The following is a 24,010-nucleotide window of genomic DNA, read 5'->3' as shown; positions in this document are numbered from 1 at the left end:
TCTTGTATGGGTTCCATCACATATGGGTGTGAAAGGAAATGAGGAGGCTGACAATCTGGCTAAACAGGCATTAAATCATTCACAAATTGACGTTGAAGTGGCATTAAGTAAAACAGAAATTAAAGTGATAATAGCGAAACAAATACAGGAAATTTGGCAGAAGGAATGGAATGAAGGAACAAAAGGTAGACATTTTTACTGCATTCAAGAAAAAGTTGGTTCACAGAGAAGAAGATTCAGAAACAGGAAAGAGGATGTTTTAGTCACAAGGATGTGTATTGGACATTGTTTATTAAATCAATGCTTACAAAGAATTGGTAAACATGAGAATGGAAATTGTGATAAATGTGGGTTAGCTGAAACTGTAGAACATGTGCTTATAGAATGCAAAGCTTATGAAAGAGCGCGGTCCCAGCTAAGAAACGCTTTAAGAAATATAGAAATCAATGAGCTGACACTTCAGGTTCTCCTAGGAGAATGTACCAAACAATCAATAATTTATCATGAGTTATTTATATTTTTAAGGAAAACAGGATTATTTAATAGGATGTAAAACTTCCTGCTGTGTAAACTCTTATATATAACCTTAAATTATTATTATTATTTTTTTCTTTTTTTCTTTTGAAAGAGTAGATCTAGCTTAAACTTCCTTTCAATATGCGCTTCACACTCCATTTCAGTAGGTGGCGGGAATGCACCTTTTAAGTTGGTCTGCAAACCGCCATAAAATCCTAGAAGAAGAAGAAGAAGAAGACTGAATGAAACGAAACCATACACGTGTTATGTTGCTGCACGCAGACAGATACATTTAATAAACATGACTGTACAACGACGAGGAATCAGTAAAACCCCTGAAAGTAGCGCCATTGAAAAGAAAATTAAGAGGTAATGATTTTCGCTTTCTGAAACTTTATGAGCCCACTTTGACTTTGCATTGCTGCAATTAATGAGTTATGCTGCATCCTTTACATGCACAATGATCCCTGCATGATGTCAGAATAAATGTATACTTCACTTTGTCGTTTCGTTGTGCATTCTGGCAGTCTAATAAATGGATGAAAGCAATGTACACCTGTCAGTCCAATGCACCTGTGTTCTGTACTCGTATGGTGTGTGTTCAATCAGGGGAAATGCGCAGAGACAGGCCTCTTCATGGAAAGGTAACGTGACCACGCTGTTGCTGCTGACAGGAGTCACTGGATTAGTGAGCTGGATGTATTTCAGTTGGGCTGATGACTTTACACACACATTGGTTTCAAGAGGCGAGATCCTCACTCAGCCCAGAGTGTTCACAGTTGAGTGCTCTGAAGACTACAAGAAGTACAATTTCTTTCCAGGTATGCAGATGTCATTCATCCATTCACTGATCTTCACTCACTCAATGTACAGCATGTATTGCAATATTTATAGTAAACTATAGTATTGCATTTGGCTTTTACAAATGTAATAGGGAATTTTCAAAATTGCAAGTTGATTTGAACTGATAGAAAGTGACATTATTGGTATTTGCATATTGAACTGTAATTGGTCTTATCTGCATAATATTATTATAAAACTTTATATTACAGTTCTTTTGCTACCTTGCAAGTATATTTATGGTTGTTAATAGTGGCATTGAAAATGCATTTACCCGTGTTGCTTGTTACTTTAAGTGAGAAAATATAATAAATAATATTTATAATATGTGATATATTAAACAAAAATAAAGGGGATAGATTGAATGTATAATGCCTGTACCTTACAATCATGATTTTTTGTGATATTTGCATGTTTAAGTGTAATTAATGTTTTGTTCATCCAATTTTCTCTATTGCAAATGATCAACTTCTTTCTTAAGATGTATTTTATTACAATTTTGACATCTTGCAAGCATTTTATAGTTTTTAACATTGACATTAAAATAGCATTTACTTATTTTGCTTGTTAATTTTATATAAAAAAAATAATACAAATTTTTGTTTTGTAAAATATAAATCAAGAGTGAAGAAAGTGTTATAATGATTGGGAACAGTTATTACCAAAACTTTGTGAAAATATTTTGCTTGGTATTGATGTAAGCTACATTCTCTTTTAAAACAGGTAATTTATTTGATTAAAAAATCTGTTACCTGGTTTGCTATGTGCATGTGAAGATCGTGTGTTTATAAAACATTGCATATAAAATTTTCTTAACCAAAAAAAAACCCTCTACTAATTTTCGTTGTGCATATCATATTTATTCAAAATGATAGATTCTTTAATTTCTTTGACTGATCAATGTATGGCTTTGGTGTTTGGATGGTGGATTGAACATTTACTTTAATATATTTAGCTGGCAGTATCTAAAGCAACTTGAAATTAGAGGAACTATTTGTAAAACAATATAATGAAACAGTATTATAAATCAAGCTAGAGAAGAAGAGACATTTTTTTTGAGTGTAAGTGCTTTGGTTAAGATGCACCCAGCAATTAATTGGTTATTTGGATCTTTGTTCCGAAAATTATTTGTAATATAACTGGGGCAACCTTTGTACTAAAATGTGTTGTATCAGAGGAAACCAGTTCCCAAACAACTTCCAGGACTAGAAAGTTTTACCCGTGCATTCCAACTATCTAAATCATGAAGTTAGGTATTTGGTGGGAGGCCAGATCTGTGATTGACAGTCTGAATTCTCCCACATAGGACTCATTACAGCATCTCACACCAGTTTCAAAAAGCTGTAGGCACCAAGAACAAAGCAAATGCTGGGATTAACAAGCACTCCCTTGGCTCTAGTTCATCCCACTCTCTTTACGACGGACGTAAATAAGCTTTGGGAAAAAGAATGGAAACAGGGAAATATATTGTCCTGAAGCTATCTAGCTAGCTAGCTCCGGAAATTCCTACTGGATTCTAGCAAGTGGCATATGAATCTGTTCCAGAATGCTGTATACTGTGGTTTTTAATTGGATGTACATCTTTGTTGTTAATTGAACACCCCACTGTGAATATTGCCTGATTGACAGCACCTCCTCTCTGAAAGGATGCTGGAACAAACTCATTATGCAGTATGGTACATTTTGCAGGGCAAGCTGCCTCGCTGAACGTGTCATTGAATATGCACTTTGAAGAGAGAATTTGCATAGAGCCTGTTACTTTAATCGCTTTCATATCAATATGAAAGGCTAATGCATTCTGTCCTCAGGTTGCACCCCAACAAAATGCGGCAGAGCCATTACAGACAGTGCTGTGACTTTGGAGGAGGCACAGAAGCTTAGAAGGTATATATGCACACTAACAAACATCTTGATGTATGTATATCTTTCCTCTGAGGAGGCAAGGGAGGCAGTGTCTCCTCAAAATATTGGATGAGAATTTGAATTTGTAGTACAAAAATAAAACCACACCAATATTACCAATTATAACATTAAAAAGTGTATAAATCACTAGTTTTCTTAAAGAAAGATTGTCTAAGGGGGACACCAGCAGGTAAAAAGGGAGTTTGCGTCTCTCTCGCCTCCCCTGAGCTTTTTGAGTTTTAACAGACCACCTAAAGTGTGTGGAGAGTTTGTGGGGGGTAATTGAGAATGAATGGGGGAAAGTACAAAGCCTCTTAAGCTCATGAAGGCTGCATTTATTTGATCAAAAATAGAGTAAAAACTGTAATATTGTGAAATTTAAAATAACTGTGAATATGATTTATTCCTGTGTTGACAGTATAATTTTCAGCAGCTTTAGTCTTTCTTCAGTGTCACGTGATATTTTAGAAAATAATTGTAATATGCTGATTTGATGCTCAAATATAATTTCTTATATTATAAAAACAAAAAAAAACAAATCTGTGTTGCAAATATAAAATATTATTGAAATGTGGTTTACAAAAAAAAAAAATCTTACATTTACATTTAATAACAGCATTTATTTGAAATAGAAGTCTTTTGTTACATTATAAATGTCTTTACTGTCAACACTGCAATATAATGTTTTCTTGCGTAATAAAAGTATTAATATTTAAATGTAATACTTAAGTGTACACCCATAAATACATGTGTTCTCATATTTTTACAGGTTAGCTGAGCGGGGCTTATCACTTGCTGGCTCAGATGGTGGTGTGAGTAAAATGATTCAGTTCCAATGCTTGCATCTTTGTTTAAAAATAATGACATATGGGTCTGTCATGGAAGCAGCTGCTTAAGAACACAAGAGGGCAGTACACACTATGATTTTTATTTGAGCTGGAATTCAAAAACAAACTTCTTTTCCGTTATGCGTTTAGATGACAGGAAAGCATTGTTTCCACAGGACAGCATTCTCATTAAGAGTGCATTTGACAAAATTCACACATGATGTTGAAGAAACTTTTATGTGTTTGATGGGAACAACTTGTGACATTCTCAGTGGTTATTGAAATTGCATTTTGGAATAGTAATGAATTAAGTTAATCTCACCAATTCATCACTTAATGGGGAAAATACTGGAAAAGATCATTGTCAAAAAGTACATGTGGTGCAGAGACCTAAACCATATTGTAAAATAAAATGAACCAGATATTATTTAGACTGAATCTAAGATCCAGTATTGCTTAAAATATTACAACCACTGTTAGAAATAGTATCTTCATTTGAGATAGTTAAGCAGATAGCGTTTCCTTAACTAAAAAAAAAAATAATAAAAAAATTGTGAAATGATTGTTCATTACCGTTCAAAAAGTTTGGGGTGGTACTTTTTAATTTATTTTTTGAAGTCTCTTTTTTTTATTATTATAAAATGTAATTCATTGGTGTGATGTGCAAAGCTGAATTTAGTTATTTAAGTATTCAGTTTCACATGATCTTTCAGAAATCATTATAATATGATAATTTGGTGCTCAAGAAACATTTCTTTTTATCATTAATATTAAAAACAGTTGTGCCGCTTTGTTTTATAGAAATCTTTTGTACAATTATTCATGTCTTTACTGTAACGTTTGATTAATTTATTGCATTCTTGCTGAATAAAAGTATTAATTTCTATAAAATCTTATTGATCTCAAACTTTTGAATATTAGTGTGTGCTTTTCGAACCTTTCACCCAAATTATGCTGTTAATGCTGATATTGACAGTTTCCTCTTTGAAAGTGTCTTTATTCCTTTTTGTTGTGTACAGGCCTCCATCCTGGACCTTCACTCTGGGGCGCTGTCGATGGGAAAGCAGTTTGTAAATATCTATAGGTGAGTATTCGGTCATCTCCAACTGAACTTCAGCGACAGCTTGATTTATTTGAATCACAGCTCTATCAGCTTTCTCAAGGTGTGTTTCATCTGCACATCAAAGTACATCCTTGGGCCTGAGGAGCAGAACAGAGATCAATGGCAGCAATGCAGGACTTTCTAGCTTCAGCCACTAAAGATCATGTTTTCTTCTTTTACATATGGAGTTTTTCCTCATGCCTTTATATGGGGTTTAAGCTTCGGTGCCCACACACAGGCTGGCACTCTCCTGGCAGTTAACGTGTACAGCTGGCATGTGTTGGCACTCTTGCGGTGACACTTTGGTCTTTGCGTGTGTGAATCTATTGTTGCTTGTATTTTGATGTGGCAGCAGCATTTCAGTTTTTTAATGGCTGCCATCCTACAAATGATTAAGGTGGTGTGTTTTGGTATTGGTTTTGGTTTTTATCTCAAATTAATCCATCTGTTTTTTGTTTTTGTTTTTTATTCCCAGATATTTTAAGAATGAGATAAGGGATGTTTTTACAGAAGATGATTTTGAACTGTACAGGTGAGTGATGTGGAAATGTTAGAAGTAACTACATTTACATTTATGCATTTGGCAGACACTTTTATCCAAAGCGACTTACAGTGCATTCAGGCTATACATATTTTACCTAACGTGTTCCCTGGGAATGTATTCTGTATTCATTAAGTTTAGTTTTATTATATTTTAGTTTATTGATTAAGTTTAATCATTAAGGTGTTTTAACTTTATGAACTTTATGAAAATTATGAAAAACATGAGTCCTCGGTCCACAATAAGGGTTCTTCCAGTGAAAAAGTCCATCTCAAAAGTCCTTGTTCTCCTCTCACATTAAAATCCACCAACATATTTGTTTAGGACTGTTTTTGCTTGTAAACATTGCTTTGTCTATACATATTTCTCTCCTGATTCAGATAAGATTACTTTTCCACAGGAGAATCTAATATTAGGGATACAGGACAAACACACAGGTTTTTGCTTCACATGAAGTTAATTGATAGATAGATTTATAATAAGTATTTTAAATTATGTGTGAACTATTCCTTTATTTGTAGTGGTAGTGCTTTTAGTAAATCCCTTTAGCTGTGCCACTTTAGTTATACACATTTAGACAGACATCTTAGCTCATTTTTGTTGTGGATCGTGCTTTTTTTTTTAAAAAGCATTTTACACCATGAACATTGTATTTTTAAGATGTTGGGTCAAGTTAAAAATAGTTCTACTGTTATGAACACAAGAACCTGACACAAACTTAATCATTCAGGGCCTCTTATCTATTGGTCAGCTGGTCCTTGTGGCAGACCACCAACTAGTTGGTCTAATTTGTGGGTTTTATGATACCTATTATGGATATGGATGAATAAAAGTACCACAAGGAAATGTCTACTATATAAAGAAATTGTATGTGCTCTGTTTTAAACCAGGGATGTCCGTAGCCGAATTCAAAAGATAATAGCTGAGACTTTTGGTCTGGACTCCAAACAGATGTACCTCACCAAGCCCACCTTCTTCTCTCGCATCAACAGCACCTCTGCCAAAACCACTCATGATGAGTACTGGCACCCACATATCGATAAGGTAACACACACACACATTGCGCAAATTAAGGGGTTAGTTCACCCAGATAGCAAAATTATGTAATTAATAACTTACCCTCATGTTGTTTCAAACCCGTAAGACCTCCGTTTATCTTCGGAACACAGTTTAAGATATTTTAGATTTAGTCCGAGAGCTCTCAGTTCCTCCATTGAAACTGTGTGTACGGTATACTGTCCATGTCCAGAAAGGTAAGAAAAACATCATCAAAGTAGTCCATGTGACATCAGAGGGTCGTTTAGAATTTTTTGAAGCATCGAAAATACATTTTGGTCCAAAAATAGCAAAAACGACGACTTTATTCAGCATTGTCTTCTCTTCCGTGTCGGTTGTGAGAGAGAGTTCAAAACAAAGCATTCTGGATATCCGGTTTGTGAACGAATCATTCAGTTCACCCAATCGAACTGAATCGTTTTAAACTGTTCGCGTCTCCAATACGCATTAATCCACAAATGACTTGAGCTGTTAACTTTTTTAATGTGGCTGACACTCCCTCTGAGTTCAAACAAACCAATATCCCGGAGTAATTCATGTACTCAAACAGTACACAGACTGAACTACTGTGAAGAGAGAACTGAAGATGAACACCGAGCCGAGCCAGATAAGAAGAATCGAGGAGCTGATGATACTGCGCATGTGTGATTCAGCGTGAAGCAGACTGACACACAGGGCGTCTGAACCGAACTGATTCTTTTGGTGATTTGATTCTTAACTGATTCTGTGCTAATGTTATGAGCGCGGGTAAACCGAAGGCTTGAATCAAGGGCAATCATCGCAAATGAGGCCATTACGTCGAGCGCAAAAAGAACCGGTGAACCATTTTCTTCAACCGGTTTATTGAATCGAACTGTCCGAAAGAACTACTGGTGATCCGAAAACCGATGCAACCGGTATCGTGAACGAGTCAGTCTATTGTTCGTTATCTGGCTCGGCTCGGTGTTCATCTTCAGTTCTCTCTTCACAGCAGTTCAGTCTGTGTACTGTTTGAGTGCATGCATAACTCCAGGATATTGGTTTGTTTGAACTCAGAGGGAGTGTCAGCCACATTAAAAAAGTTAACAGCTTAAATCATTTGTGGATTAATGCGTATTAGAGATGCGAACCGTTTAAAACGATTCAGTTCGATTTGGTGAACTGAATGATTCGTTCGCGAACCGGATATCCAGACTGCTTTGTTTTGAACTCTCTCTCACAACAGATACAGAAGAGAAGACAATGCTGAATAAAGTCGTCGTTTTTGTTATTTTTGGACTAAAATGTATTTTCGATGCTTCAAAAAATTCTAAACGACCCTCTGATGTCACATGGACTACTTTGATGTTTTTCTTACCTTCCTAGACATGGACAGTATACCATACACAAAGCTTCAATGGAGGGACAGAAAGCTCTCGGACTAAATCTAAAATATCTTAAACTGTGTTCCAAAGATAAACGGAGGTCTTACGGGTTTGGAACAACATGAGGGTAAGTTATTAATTACATAATTTTGCTATCTGGGTGAACTAACCCTTTAATGTTGATTTATGTGACATTTTATGCTGACTTGTTACATTAACAAAATATTTCCGCACCAAATTGTCAAAATAAAAAGAATTATTTAAAAGACAGTTATTTAACATAACTGTCTGTATTAATCAAATACAAATATGCATGCATAACGAGCCCCAGGAGGGGCCAAGGGTGCAGTACGCCACTGGCCCATATGGTTTAATCATATTTGAGGCTATTCTCTAAATTTCTCATGCATTAGAGAATAGAGATGAAAATGCTCTGCAGTGTTTGTATCAGTTGCAGAGTTTGGCCCTGAGCTCTTTATTTGGCCAAGTCTAAAATCGCTTTTATCGCAACAATGTTGCCTTTAAAGGACATGATTTATTTTTTAAACAAAACATAATGTTCCTTCTTCACTTTTGAGCTTTTGAAATAAGGTCTTGAGGGGATCTATAATCAGTTCAAGTTCATTTATGTTCGGTCTTAGAAATTCAGCTTTGATCTCTGAGTAGGTTGTGCATTTTGCAGGGTGATTTAATCAAAGTGATCATTTCATTTTGCAGGCAAGGTTTAGATGCTTGGCTTTAACACATCAGAGGAATCAACTGCTTACATTGAATATAAATTGGTTTTGTGTTTTGGATTTCTTCACGTTGCATGAGAGGCAAAAAGATAAACAGATTATCCTAAGGTCATTGTAGCTTATAGCTGCACCTGTTAGTTTGTTTTTTAAATGTTTTCTGCCATTTGCATGTACAATTTTAAAATTCACTTGAATCAGTGATAATTTGCTGTGCTGGTCAACCCTCTGCAAGTAAATAACTCTCATATGCCACTAAATCTCTGGGTGACTTAATGATGTCTAATATTAGCCAATGGCTAATACATTCTCAGATTTTACTCGCCAGTCTGGAGGCTAAGTAAAAGTTTTGCACATATATATTTTTACTCTCCAAACACTCTGAGAGCTTCAGAGTTTCACTCTCCATCAGTGATCTGTGGTATTTTTCAGTTCATCTGAATGGATGCGCAGCGCACCTGTGTTTGTGTATTTGATGCATCATAAACTCTAGTGTGGAGGCACACACTTCGCCGTCTCTTTGTCTTACACACATGCAGAGAGAGAGAGAATTGACGCGCTACATGTAAATTATATTCTTAGTTGTATTTTCCTGTCAAAATAACGGTGTTCCTTTTAGAATTCTTCAGCTTTTAAGGAATTTCGGATTTTCCGGTATTGGGCTGGGCTAATGCACAAATGACAATCTCATTGGCTAGCACTCATCAATTATCGTCACTGTATTGATATCAGCAAATCAGTTTGAGCGAATGCACACAACCTGATTAATATTCATGAATCCAGTAGCTCCTTAATCCTTAGTGTGTTTTATATTGTTCTTATTAGTAGAATTCGCATCATTATCTTATCAGTATTTTTGTTTGTTGTTTTCCATTTTTACAGAAACACTGAATGACCAAAAAAGCACCACCACCAGTCCAGTTAAAATTACTGATATGCATTCAATCATGGTTATCAAGTTTTAATTCTAACTACTAAAGTTATATAAATAAATAATACTTGATTATCATTTTATAATGCTTCACAGACTGATGTGTATATATATATATATATATATATATATATAGTACAGACCAAAAGTTTGGAAACATTACTATTTTTAATGTTTTCGAAAGAAGTTTCTTCTGCTCATCAAGCCTGCTTTTATTTGATTTTTCTATTTGATTTTATTTATTTATTTGAAAAAAATGTAATATTGTGATATATTATTACAATTTAAATACTTTAAATTATCATTTATTTCTGTGATGCAAAGCTGAATTTTTAGGATCATTATCACATGATCCTTTAGAAATCATTCTAATACACAGTTACTCATTGCGCGGCTCGCGAGCCGCATGCGGCTCGTCAAGCTATAACTGGCGGCTCGCATAGTAGCTTACAGTATCACACTGCCACTTGCCTTCAGAGCATGTGATGCGGGAGCGAGCGGGGAGCGCGAGCGGGCGGATCTTGGACCGAGCGCAGAGCGGCAATTTCAAAAGGACGGTGGACGGAGCGTCGCATTTCCCGCTCCAATTTCGCTCTGCTCACACCACGAGTCATGCTCATTCAAGCCTGACCCTGAATCCATTAGTCTTGCACAGTCATCAACAGTAGACTATTTTCAAGCAAAACTCGGCTCAATAATGGAGTTCAAAAAGTAAAATGAGAATTCATACAGGTGTAGCCTATCAATATAAGTCGCTCCGGAGTAGCCTATAAGGCGCATCAGTCAAAAAATGCGCCATGAAGAAGAAAAAACATATAGGCCTAGCCTCGCACTGGACTATAAGTCGCATTTATTTAGAAATGTATATATAAAAAAAAAATCTTATGGACGGGACAGTTCTCCATTACAGACGTGAGCGCTCTGACAGCGGCACTAAGACTGCTTTAAAACTTTCACTGAGACCTCAAACAGAAAGCACAAAGCCTGTCTTTTAAATTTTATTTCGTTTTATATTAATTGTATCTTAATTTTTATCAAGGTTTCATCAACCAATTGTCTGGATTTAATAAGAAGTAAATAGAAAATAGATAACCACGATACTAAGGAGCCGGTGTGAACCTGGAGTTTGTCTCATGAATGAACCGAAACTCAGCGTATAGCCTACTTGCCTCACAGACCCGACACATAGGCTATATATAAAGCTTGAAATGTCTACTTTTAAACAAAACTATTCAAAACGAAAGAAAACAGACTGCTCTCCCTCCCGTATGAAATGTGCATTTCTCTCAGGCGCGTTCACTACTGCGAAGATCACGAGTCAGCATCTTTCTAGCCGACAGACATAAAAAAAAATTAAATGTCTTCTGCTATATTTTACATATTCATAATCATTAATTTTGCCGGTTTGTTGTGACAGCTTTTAGGTGCCCTTAAATGTTACATGAATGCATCAGCACTGAAAACATAGAGATTTTTTTTTCTTTTGGGGGCATTTTGTTTGACATGCATGCCAGCTTTCGCTCATCCCACTATTAAAGTAAATCTGTTCTTAAACAAAAATGTATTGGCCGTGTTATTTCTTTTTTGTGGGATGTCCAATTTATATGTAGAAATGCACATTTGCAAAGGTGACTTAGTATGTTGTCGTAAAAGTGGCTCGCCTTTTGATTTTGCTCTGCCAATGTGGCTCTTGTGAAAAAAATAGTGAGGATCACTGTTCTAATATGATGATTCATTATCAAAGTTGGAAACAGTTCTGCTGCTTAATATTTTTGCAGAACATGTGATACTTTTTTAGGATACTTTGATGAATAAAAAGTAAAAAATAAAATAAAATAAAAAGAAGCTATGTTTTTAAAGTATAAATATTTTGTAATAATATACACTACTGGTCAGTAATTTGGGGTCAGTAATTTTTTTCTTTCTTCTTTTTAAACAAAATCAATACTTTTATTCAGCAAGGATGTGTTAAATTTATAAAAAGTGATAGTAAAGAAAATATATTATTAGAATATATATTATCAGAATTTTTTAATAATATTTTTTTTTTAATAAATGCAGTTCTTTTTAACCTTTTATTCATCAAATATATTAGACAGCAGAACTGTTTCCAACACTCATAATAAATCAGAATATTAGAATGATTTCTAAATGATCATGTGATAGACTGGATGTTACATGTGACACTGAAGGCTGGAGTAATGATGCTGAAAATTCAGCTTTTCATCACAAGAATAAATTATTTTTTTAAGTATATTCAAATAGAAAACTATTATTTTAAGTTGTAATAATATTTCACAATATTACTGTTTTTTCTGTATTTTTGATCAAATAAATGCAGGCTTGATGAGCAGAAGAAACTTCTTTCAAAAACATTAAAAATAGTAATGTTTCCAAACTACTGTGTGTATATATATATATATATATATATATATATATATATATATATATATATATACACGTCAGTCTGGTGAGAAAACTAAAATTTGTACTAGCCAATGCCGATTCAATTGCCAAGGTGTCTGTACAGGGTTTCTGATAGGGTTTGTCCAATATTTTGGCATTGGTAGAGTACGAAAAACATATAAGCATCACGATTGCTGATTGTTCTCCCTTTGGGTAGGTGTGTGGAATATTCCTCATTAATCCATCTCTGAAAAACCACTGGAAATAACCGGTGACCACCAGAAGACTACCAGTCTTAAACTCTAGATCTGATTAAAGTAGTTAAAGTGTGATCTGACATGCTGAGCAGTGATGCCTGTGTGGTTTGGGATCACTAAAGAATTCCCCTCATAAAGCAGAGCAGAGTTTAAAGTCCCAGGGATGCCGTTACATTTTACCACTATTTTTCGTTAAGCGAGGAAATCTAAGGCTTTACTTAAGTTTTTTTTTTTCAACAATACAAAAATTGCAGCAATTCGAAATAAATTGGTGAATAATGAAAATGTCAGTCAATTAGAGATTAGCTTGACGTGTTAGCTCATAATGAGTTTGTTCACCCTGTTCCCCTCGAGCAAAACATTTAAATGGATGAATTATTAAAACCTCATAATTAGTGCTTTAGGCTCAAGCTGAGATTTATTTGAGATTAAGGAAAAAAATGTTTGTGTTTTTTAAAATGAGCATTTTTTTTTTCTAAAAGGAGACTTATGGATCCTTTGACTACACATCTTTGCTCTACTTGTCTGATTATGGGTTGGAGTTTGGTGGTGGACGGTTTGTCTTCATGGATCCCAGTAGCAACAGGACGGTGGAGCCACGTGCTGGTAAATACAGTACAAACAATATTACACACATCATCATCTGGGTTTGTAAAGCATGAAAGTACTGCAAAGTGTTCAAATGCGATAAGGTTTTAATTAGGGCTGTCAGTTGAAAATGAAATCAAATGAATGATTAATTAAATATGCAGATTAATCAAATCAATCAGCATATAGTAAAATGCAGATTATAGGCAAGATTTAATTAATTAAATCTGAAATCTTTTTAAAATAATTATTTGTACTTATTAACAGGTTGAAAATAGATTGGCGATTGATGGCATCTTTTTATGGTTTTGCAAAGAAAAAAAAGTATATTTCAAATAATTGCTTCTTTTTTAGAACTTTCTATTAATCAAAGAATCCTTGAAAAAAAAAAAACATTAAACAGCACAGCTGTTTGAAACGATGATGAGAAGAAATGTTACTTGAGCACCAAGTTAGCATATATTTTTAAATAGAAAACAGATATTTTAAAAAATAATAATTAAAATAGGAAACAGAGGTTTCAAATTGCAGTATTTTTTCACAATATTACTGTGTTTTTTATTTTTATTTCAAATAATATGTACGAAAATGTTTAAAGCTAAAACCTGTCTTGTTGGATTTACACCTAATGCCCACTGGCAGTTTTATTCATTTCTGTGCTCCCAAGTATTCAAATTAGTTTTTGCAAGACATGGTGTGATGTCTACTTAAATTAAGATCAGTCACGCTCTGCCTGGTAACTGTGCATAATGCGCATAGTAATGCGCAAAATAAAATGAGTGATTGATTGCTTTGTGTAACGTGTGTAAAGTTTCCATTCTTTGAATTCTATTGCGAGGGAAAACTGAATTTTAAAGTAGCAAGAAGTGTACCTCCTGTAGGAAGACACAAGGAATAGGTACTAAAACCAGTTAATCTGCCATGAAGATACATTGCAGGTAGTGTGTAGAAACTCTGAGATTATTAATTGGCACCGCTGAGCTTCTTTTGCACACTGGACTCAATTTAAAGGATAATGTATGTGGCTCAGTGGTTGCATTGAGGTGCGAAAGCCTTAACTATTATAAGTTTTTCATTTGTATATAACCATGCAGTAACATGGGATTTCATTAAGACTCTCTCCTATATCGCAACGATTACAGCCACACTCCAAATGACTTTTTTATCACTTGTTTTACATACCTTCTGCATGGAATAATAGATTTGTTTTCTCGGCCTGGCAGTTTGATAATGTTCCAGTGATGATGTGATCCATGAATAGCTGCCTGATTATTTGGTCTGCACCGAGAAGCTGTTTTTTTTTTTTTTTTTTTTTTTTTTTTTTTTTTTTGAGCTTGTGCATGTGAATGCATTACCTCTCAGCTCTTTATCAGGATCTGTCATTTTTGAGTGGATAATGTCTGCTTTTTTCAAACTTGGTTAAGGTGCCCTCGGATAAAGTGGGATCATACAATGATAATAGAAACTGTCAGGCTCCTTTCTTTTAAAATCTTCACCCACGCCATGAAAGGTGTTTTGCCACGTAGCATGTGCTCTCTGTGCCCATTAGTGATGGCAGATGTCTCCATAAAAAAATAAAAAAACCTTTTGCACATATATGTATAGATAAGAAATATGTGTGTTTTTGTGTGTGTAGGGGTGTGTGTGTGTATATATGTCATTCCACCAGCCAGGAATGGTGAACGAGATTGTTCTGGGAAGTGATTTTGAGCCTCTCTGTGATGGTTCCATAAGGTGCATCTCACTAGCGGATCTCAGACTTCTGGAGGGGATGTAGATTCTCTATAGTGAGTGGAAGTAGGCGGGTGCTAAGCCTGTGGCTGTTCTATGTGCAAGCATCAATGTCTTAAATTTGATGCAAGAGCCTTGCTGGATGGAGAAATCATACTGTAGAGTTTGAGTGGCAGGGAAGACAAGAAGCTCAGTCTTTCCCAGGTTGAGCTGTTAGTGATATTCTTTAATCCATGTCGAGATATCCGCCAGGCAACCTGAGATCCATGCAGCTACCATTGGATCATCTGATTGAAATGAAAGATAGAGCTGTGTGTCATCAGCATAGCAAAGGTAGGAGAATCCATGTGCCTGTATGATGGGACCCAGTGATGTTGTGTATATGGAGAAGAGAAGGGGTCCAAGAACTGATCCCTGAGGAACCCCAGTGACAAGTTGATGTGCTTTGGATACTTCCCCTTCCCAAGCCACCCTGAAAGACCTACCAGTAAGATAGGAGTCAAACCAGCGAAGTGGAATCCCTGTGTTGCCCAGTGATGAGAGTGCAGACAGAAGGATCTGATGATTGACATTGTCAAAAGCAGCAAATAGATCCAGTACAAAAAGAACTGATTATTTGGAATCAGCTTTTGCAATATGCAGGGCTTCCATAACTGACAGTTGCGCAGTCTCCATTGATTGGCCACTCCTGAAACCTGACTGGTTAGTGTCCAGTTTGTTTTTCTGTGAAAGAAACAATGATATCTGGTTGAAAACAACTCTTTTGATGGTTTTCGCTATGAATTGAAGGAGAGAGACAGGTCTGTAGCTATCTGTAAGAGTAGTATTTAATGTAGATTTTTTTTGAGCAGTGGGGTTACCTGAGCCTGCTTGAATGCAGTTTTTGGCTATTGCTACAAATATACCCCAACGACTTGATACTGGTTTTGTGGTCCAGGTTCACACATAATGTAGGAGGTCAAAGCAAACAGATTTCCAGAAACTGCAGCAACTTTTGCATATATGACTGCCTTAAAGGATTAGTTAACTTCCAGAATAAACATTTCCTGATAATTTACTTAACCCCATGTCATCCAAGATGTCCACCTCTTTCTGTCTTCAGTTGCAAAGAAATTAAGGTTTTTGAGGAAAACATTCCAGAAATTTTCTCCATATAATGGACTTAAATGGTGGGTTGAAGGTCCAAATGGAAGCTTCAGTGCAGCTTCAAAGGACTCTACACAATCTCAGCCGAGGAATAGGGGTGTTATCTAGCAATAGATAAGTAATCTATGTAAATTGTTTTATATTATATACATAATACATAACATATAATTGTAAATAGGAATATTTATTGCCTACATCTCAAAGTAATTCTATCTTTATTATCAGGCATGTCAGTAGACATTTTTTATAAACGAATACATTATGCCTATACATCCTGTATACAGGAATCAATGCAGATATTTTACTAAATTATTCTAAGTGCATGTTGCTAATCTAAACCAAAATAAGTATTTTCCCTTTACTTTAAAAAAGACTGGCTGTGGTACCAAATGGTCCTCACAGTCATAGTTAATATATATAAAAGGTTAATAGTTTCTACACAATTCAACACGGCTGGGAGGGATATAGAAATTGTCAATAACTTCATCTGTGTACAAATAGTGATTTTATTGAAATAATTGCAGTCATATGTGATGGACAGCAATAATTACGATAATATACAGTAGTACAATATCTGGATTGATACAAGTACAGAATACATAGGCATAAAGTTTATATATAATATAATATAAAAGCAGTTAAAATGTCTGCCTATTTTGACTTGCCTAATAATAAAGATATATTTATATTGAGAGATTTGGACTATAAATTCAGATTTGCATTTATATTCTCAAGATTTATAAATGTACATTCAGATTTACAATTATATATTCAGAATAATAACTATATTCGCATTATACTTTTATATATTCAAACATACAACTATATTTTCTGAATATTTTATTTTTTAATATTCAGATTCACTTCTACAACCCGAATTCCGGAAAAGTTGGGACGTTTTTTAAATTTTAATAAAATGAAAACTAAAGGAATTTCAAATCACATGAGCCAATATTTTATTCACAATAGAACATAGATAACGTAGCAAATGTTTAAACTGATAAATTTTACACTTTTATCCACTTAATTAGCTCATTTAAAATTTAATGCCTGCTACAGGTCTCAAAAAAGTTGGCACGGGGGCAACAAATGGCTAAAAAAGCAAGCAGTTTTGGAAAGATTCAGCTGGGAGAACATCTAGTGATTAATTAAGTTAATTGATATCAGGTCTGTAACATGATTAGCTGTAAAAGCTTTGTCTTAGAGAAGCAGAGTCTCTCAGAAGTAAAGATGGGCAGAGGCTCTCCAATCTGTGAAAGACTGCGTAAAAAAATTGTGGAAAACTTTAAAAACAATGTTCCTCAACGTCAAATTGCAAAGGCTTTGCAAATCTCATCATCTACAGTGCATAACATCATCAAAAGATTCAGAGAAACTGGAGAAATCTCTGTGCGTAAGGGACAAGGCTGGAGACCTTTATTGGATGCCCGTGGTCTTCGGGCTCTCAGACGACACTGCATCACTCATCAGCATGATTGTGTCAATGACATTACTAAATGGGCCCAGGAATACTTTCAGAAACCACTGTCGGTAAACACAATCCGCCGTGCCATCAGCAGATGCCAACTAAAGCTCTATCATGCAAAAAGGAAGCCATATGTGAACATGGTCCAGAAGCGCCGTCGTGTCCTGTGGGCCAAGGCTCATTTAAAATGGACTATTTCAAAGTGGAATAGTGTTTTATGGTCAGACGAGTCCAAATTTGACATTCTTGTTGGAAATCACGGACGCCGTGTCCTCCGGGCTAAAGAGGAGGGAGACCTTCCAGCATGTTATCAGCGTTCAGTTCAAAAGCCAGCATCTCTGATAGTATGGGGGTGCATAAGTGCATACGGTATGGGCAGCTTGCATGTTTTGGAAGGCTCTGTGAATGCTGAAAGGTATATAAAGGTTTTAGAGCAACATATGCTTCCCTCCAAACAACGTCTATTTCAGGGAAGGCCTTGTTTATTTCAGCAGGACAATGCAAAACCACATACTGCAGCTATAACAACAGCATGGCTTCGTCGTAGAAGAGTCCGGGTGCTAACCTGGCCTGCCTGCAGTCCAGATCTTTCACCTATAGAGAACATTCGGCGCATCATTAAACGAAAAATACGTCAAAGACGACCACGAACTCTTCAGCAGCTGGAAATCTATATAAGGCAAGAATGGGACCAAATTCCAACAGCAAAACTCCAGCAAATCATAGCCTCAATGCCCAGACGTCTTCAAACTGTTTTGAAAAGAAAAGGAGATGCTACACCATGGTAAACATGCCCCGTCCCAACTATTTTGAGACCTGTAGCAGAAATCAAAATTGAAATGAGCTCATTTTGAGCATAAAATTGTAAACTTTCTCAGTTTAAACATTTGCTATGTTATCTATGTTCTATTGTGAATAAAATATTGGCTCATGTGATTTGAAAGTCTTTTAGTTTTCATTTTATTAAAATTTAAAAAACGTCCCAACTTTTCCGGAATTCGGGTTGTAACATATATCCATGATTTGCATTTATATATTCAGTTTTTTATTTATATATTGAGACTTGTATCTATATATTGTATCTTTCATGTGTATATTCATAATTATGTATATATAATTTACATTTTTATATTAATTTGTGTTTATATTCAGACTTATAACTATATCTGGATTTACATTTTTATAGTCATATTTATTACTATACTGATTTTCATTCATATATTCAGATTTTATATATTTATTTACTTTTTGGCGCTTCATAAGTAGGATTTTTTTGGTTTTTGTTATTTTGTGTAACTTTTTTTTTTTTTAAGCATCAGTGTCACTTCTAGTCTTAAAATACCCATAATGCATTATTCATCAGACCCCAATATTTCCAGCTCTGGATTTTTCCCTCCTACCGCGTCCCGTCTCCAGCTAGGGTGAAAAGTTTTGAATGTCTGTTTCCAGTTTTAAATGAATTAGGATACAGTGTGTTGGATGTAGCAGCTGGAACGTGTTCCTGTTCACTGGGTGGTAGAAGCAGTGTGCTCTGGTGTGTTGATTATCCATCAGATGTGGCTGATGAGCCCTGATCTTCGCTAAGGTAATTATTAGTCTGATGGATATCTCTGTCGAACAGGCTGTAATTATAACTACACTGACAATCAACCTCCCTCTTTCTGGATGCGAGCAGGAGAGATATTGGCCTGTTTAGACACACAGCACTAAACACAGGATAACGACAGAGGTGAGATGAGAAAGGGGAGGGGGGTCTGCACAGACATAAGAATAGTGTGAAAGATGATGTGGTATGTTATAAGATTAGACCGAGGGGAAAAGCACTTTAGCTATGTCGCACTGGGAAAATTGCCACCTGGCGCTGGATGAATCCTCTGGGATCACAGCTGCATCTCCTGATTTGAGAGTCACAGAGGTGCAACATGCTCTTAGCCCAGCAAACACCTCATACAGCTAGAAACTGGCGACAGGTGCATTTTTATTGTAAGATGGAAAAACAAAGGCCTGTATTTTTGGCTGTGTTCATTTCTGTGATTGCAGATGAAAGGAAATGGATGCAATTCTGACTTAGTATTTGATATGCACATACTGTACAAGGACACTTTGAAAAGTGTAAAAAGTAAAAGCAGAAGTCATTGAAGTGGTGAAAAACAGTAGCTATCTGTAATGTTATTTCTTTGTCATGCATTTAATGGGTTTCTTTCATGTAATGTAATTTTGTTTATTTATTTATTTAAACTTTATTTATTCAAATAGTAAGTTCCCTTAAGGCAGGACAGTTCATTTGGTGACCGGAATCTTCAAAACTGTCATGATTAAGTTTCGGTAACACCTTTTAAGTAAGGATTTTTATTATGTATGTTCTGGAGTAAACAAACTCTATTAAAAAGCAGGACTTCCATTCCTACATTAGATTGAGAGTTGCACTTCTTCCATTAGTTAGTGGCCTGTTTCCTCCCCCTTGAAATATGCAAGGAAACTCCAGAATTTTTGGGGGCTTTTTTTTTTTTTAAATACATTTTCGTGGCATTTCCACTAGCTTACTTGTTAAAGGAATAGTTCACCTAAAAATTACAATTCAGTCGTCATTTACTCACCCTCAAGTTCCAAACTTGTATGAATTTCAATATTTTGAAGAATATGTATGACCAAAGAATGTGTTAATGGTCCCCACTGACTTCCATGCGACCTTTCTTGTATTTAAGTGTTATGTTATTTGTTGTTGATTTTACATTTTGTTAACTTTGGTAAGCAATGTCAAAAAGACTTGGAAAAAACTGTGATCTCGCACATTCTCACACACTCAGTTGATACTTGGTGTCATTGGCCAAATTTCAATTAAAAACTAAAACATAAAATAAAATAATATCTTGCAAAAAGTTCACTTATGTAGTCCGAGTCCAAAAAGGCATATACTTTTTTTTCTATTGATTCTGTGGCACTCCATATCACCATGCTGCGTGTGCTCTTCTGTGTCACAAGGATGCATTATTTCTACGTGTATTAAGCTTTGATTTGAAATAAAACAGCGCATCCTTGTGGCACGGAGGACACAGAAGACCATACAAGAATACGAGAGACGAGAGCTGACTCTGAGTCAACGACTTTGCAAAAACCCAACAAAAACACATTTTGAGAGTTCAAAAGCATTCATTGCATGATACAGCCTGTTACAATACAGTAAGAATGTCCTTATAATTCAAGCAATGAAAGAAAATAATACTCATGTATGAGTTTTTCTATTTTTATATTCATTGCACAAGCAATGTACTTTTACTGAAAATCCACACATATGCGCGAACACAAATGTGCTATTAATTTTATACAACAGTGCATAGCATAGCAACACAGTGTTTTGTTCCTTGAATGAATCAGATTTTGAATGAATCGAGTGAGACAGTGATTCAACAGTCCATTCAGATGGATTCACTTGTTTAGTTTCTAATTGAATCAGCCGTTTTGAACGAATCGTTTCATTTGAATGCTTCAATAAATAACTTATTAAAACATGACTTGCTGCCTCCTACTGGCGATATTATTGTCATCATTTATCCATGACAGGACTAAACCAGACAAGGTGCCAGCACTACCAGAACAAAAACACATTTAGCAAAATATTGACCAAAATCCCTCCATTTCAGGCACCAGAAGGGAAAAAAAGTTTTAATAAGGTTATTTTTTTTATTAAATAAAAAACTTTTTTAAAAATCATCACAAATGTTGTAATCATTATGTAAAATTAGCTAAAGGAATTAGCACCACCAAAAAAAAAAAAACAAAAAAAAAAAACTGACCACACCATCCCCCCCTGAATTTTTTACAATTTGACCACTGTCCATACTAAACCTAACAGTGTCATCTTCTCAAACGTACAAAAACATTGTAACATTTTAATGATATTCAAGGTAATTTGTGCAGACACAATTTGCATAAATGCCCTCTTTAGCAAATGTCTCCTTTTGCATCTTCAGTTGAAGTGTACAGAATTAGACTTGGCTAATTAACATGGAAGCAGCTTGCAGATTTTTAATAACTTCCTTTCAGCTTTAAAATGCATGGGTCACTGTTAAATTAACCATTTTATGGGGGATTTTTTTTGTTGTTGTTGCTGAAAATATCTAGTTAAAAATATCTAGTTTTAGTTTATCAGATATGATTTCATATCACAAAGTAATTTACACAATATAACAATCTAAATTGTTTGCTCTGCGAATCAGTAATGAGGTGGATAAACGGCATTGATTTGCACAGTAAGATATTACATATTTTTCCATATTGACAATGGATATATTGTCATGCGATTAGTTATTATTATTGGTAATCATTGTCATTAATGGTTTTGATGCCACGGTTCCACCCCCACATATAATTAACTCCTCTATTCTTTTTAACTAAAGATTTAAAGATTCCTTTTAACGATGATGATAGGTTAATGGTTCCATTTAAAGATTATTTTAGTCATTTTAAAGAATGGATATTTTGGGGGGGAAATAAATGTTATTCCATCACCAAATTATCAGATGTTTTCAATAATAAATGCATTTAAAAGATTCAATGCCAAAGGTATGTTTATGTAGACTTTGATATAATTTTATAATTCTCTAAAAAGAATCAAATTGGGCTTTATGTTGATTCACATGACAGAATTGTTTCATAAATGTTTGTTTGTCTATATCAAACTCTGTCAGAATGTTGTAACATTCAATTTTATTTAATATATTATAATAAAATGTTAAAACCTGCTGTGTTCCATATAAGAATCATTAATGATTTTTTTAATGAAACTGGTTCCAAGTTAGTTATTTTTTTTGTTGAACAAATCCCTTTTTTTCTGTCTTTTAGTTATGCAACTGCTTGAATGAATAGATTTCAATTGTTATATTAAGCACATTATTAATTATTTTCTCAATTATTTTAATTATTTAACCAACCACTAACATGTTCTTCCATGTTTCCTGCTCAAATTGGGATTTTGGGATGTTGCAAACAGTATTAAAATGTTGGATGTAAATTATTATCTTAATAGGAGGAGCTTTGTAAACCATACTTTATAGTTTCCCCATAATGTTTTTATAAACGACACGTTGAGAAAACTAATTTGCTCTTCTGTGGCACTGCTGTGTTGAATAGTGCATTACAAAGTCAAACACTGTTATCCATTTTCTCTGCTTTAACATGTATGGCGTTATCACTTCCATCTTTTTTCTTACACCGTTCCTCTTGCATTGCCTGACACTTTTGATTTTCACAAGCTGTCATTCAGCTTGAAGGATATATGTTGCATTATGGATATTCCACCTGCAGTGCAGTCCAACATACAGCATTTATTTATAGAATTGTACACATACATTTCCACTTCTAAAAGTCAGCTTTTCAAAGAAACATGAACATTTAATGAGATTCAATACAACTTTCGTGATCAAGAATGGTCTACAAAGGTCAGTACTGGGCAGACATAATGGTGGTAATTTACATAAATATCAAATTTAGCAAAAGCCTTGCTGCTTAAAATGAAATCAACAGTTCAACCAAGTAAAAAAAAAATAGGACTTAATTTAAGAAATTATCCCAGCACCAACTTGTATTTAGAGATGCCTTGGAACCACTTTCCATCAGCACTCAGTGTGCTGGTCATCATTAAATATGACAACTGTAAACACAAACTTTTAACTTAAGATACAGCTTAAAACTATTTTATACTGCCAAAAATAAAAATAAATGTAAAGTATTCATACAGTCTGCACGTTGTTGATTGACATTAGGCTGACTTCATACTTAGCATACTTCATATTCTTGTTTTTCAGCATATCACATGTCACCTTTCTCCTGTTTCTCTCTGTCATTGTCCATCTTCTTTCATCTCCTGCAGGTCGGGTGTCTTTCTTCTCATCCGGTTCTGAGAACCTCCATCGTGTGGAGAAGGTCACTTGGGGTACTCGATATGCCATTACAGTGTCCTTCACATGTGACCCTGATTATGCCATTGATAACCCCTCCCTGCTGTAGGGTCCACCCGGCTCAAAGGGACTGATCAGTGACAGGAACCCTATGGAAAACACACAGGAAAATTTTGAAACAACTGTTGTGTTCATGGCATAAAAAACTCTTATTTTGCCGTTATAAAAATGTTTGGGATTTTCTGTGCTCAAATGGGGTTTGTCTCCTTTGTTTAATTTAAGATGTGTTATGTATTTTCAGGAGAATTACTTGAAGACACGCATCTTGCGGTTTGTCTTGCATTCCAAAGGTGCTGCTTTACAATTGAATTCTGTCTTTCCTTGCTGTGCTTCATTCTTTAAAATCTTTTATGTTATTATATTAAATCGCTGTCTAGTAGACAGGAGATGCAAGTAGGATGAGAAAACAGGTCTATGTAATGAAAACCAAAAGCTGGAAAACCGGTTGTCAAATATCTCGATTTATGTCACAACCTGAAAAATACTCTTTATAGGATTGCTTTCAAAAACTACTTAAACTACTAGTGAAACATCAGTGTACCAGATACCCAAAGAATATTTAATTATTTCACCCATGTCTTTCTACTTGTATGAAAGTTTTAAAAGAAAACCTGTTTGATATCTTTGATAAAAGAGTGTTATAATACTCAAAGAGAAAACATTTTTTT

The 24,010-nt window shown here is 35.0% G+C and overlaps 1 protein-coding gene across 1 annotated transcript; it reads left to right on the top strand.

Annotated features, from left to right (window-relative positions):
* The first annotated feature begins 739 nt into the window (after positions 1-739).
* On the top strand, positions 740-24,001 carry LOC132121544 (2-oxoglutarate and iron-dependent oxygenase domain-containing protein 3-like). The gene is made up of 9 exons (XM_059531047.1): positions 740-885; positions 1,126-1,337; positions 3,165-3,240; positions 4,028-4,070; positions 5,105-5,169; positions 5,663-5,719; positions 6,619-6,772; positions 12,938-13,061; positions 23,255-24,001. The coding sequence occupies exons 1-9, from the start codon at positions 818-820 to the stop codon at positions 23,389-23,391; spliced, it is 936 nt and encodes a 311-aa protein (XP_059387030.1). The 5' UTR covers positions 740-817; the 3' UTR covers positions 23,392-24,001.
* Positions 24,002-24,010: the final 9 nt, after the last annotated feature.

The sequence above is a fragment of the Carassius carassius genome, chromosome 39 (genome assembly GCF_963082965.1).
Source record: "Carassius carassius chromosome 39, fCarCar2.1, whole genome shotgun sequence".
In the NCBI taxonomy this organism is placed as follows: Eukaryota; Metazoa; Chordata; class Actinopteri; order Cypriniformes; family Cyprinidae; genus Carassius; species Carassius carassius.
Note: the sequence above shows the minus strand (reverse complement) of the source record. Positions and strands in the feature narration are given on the sequence as shown.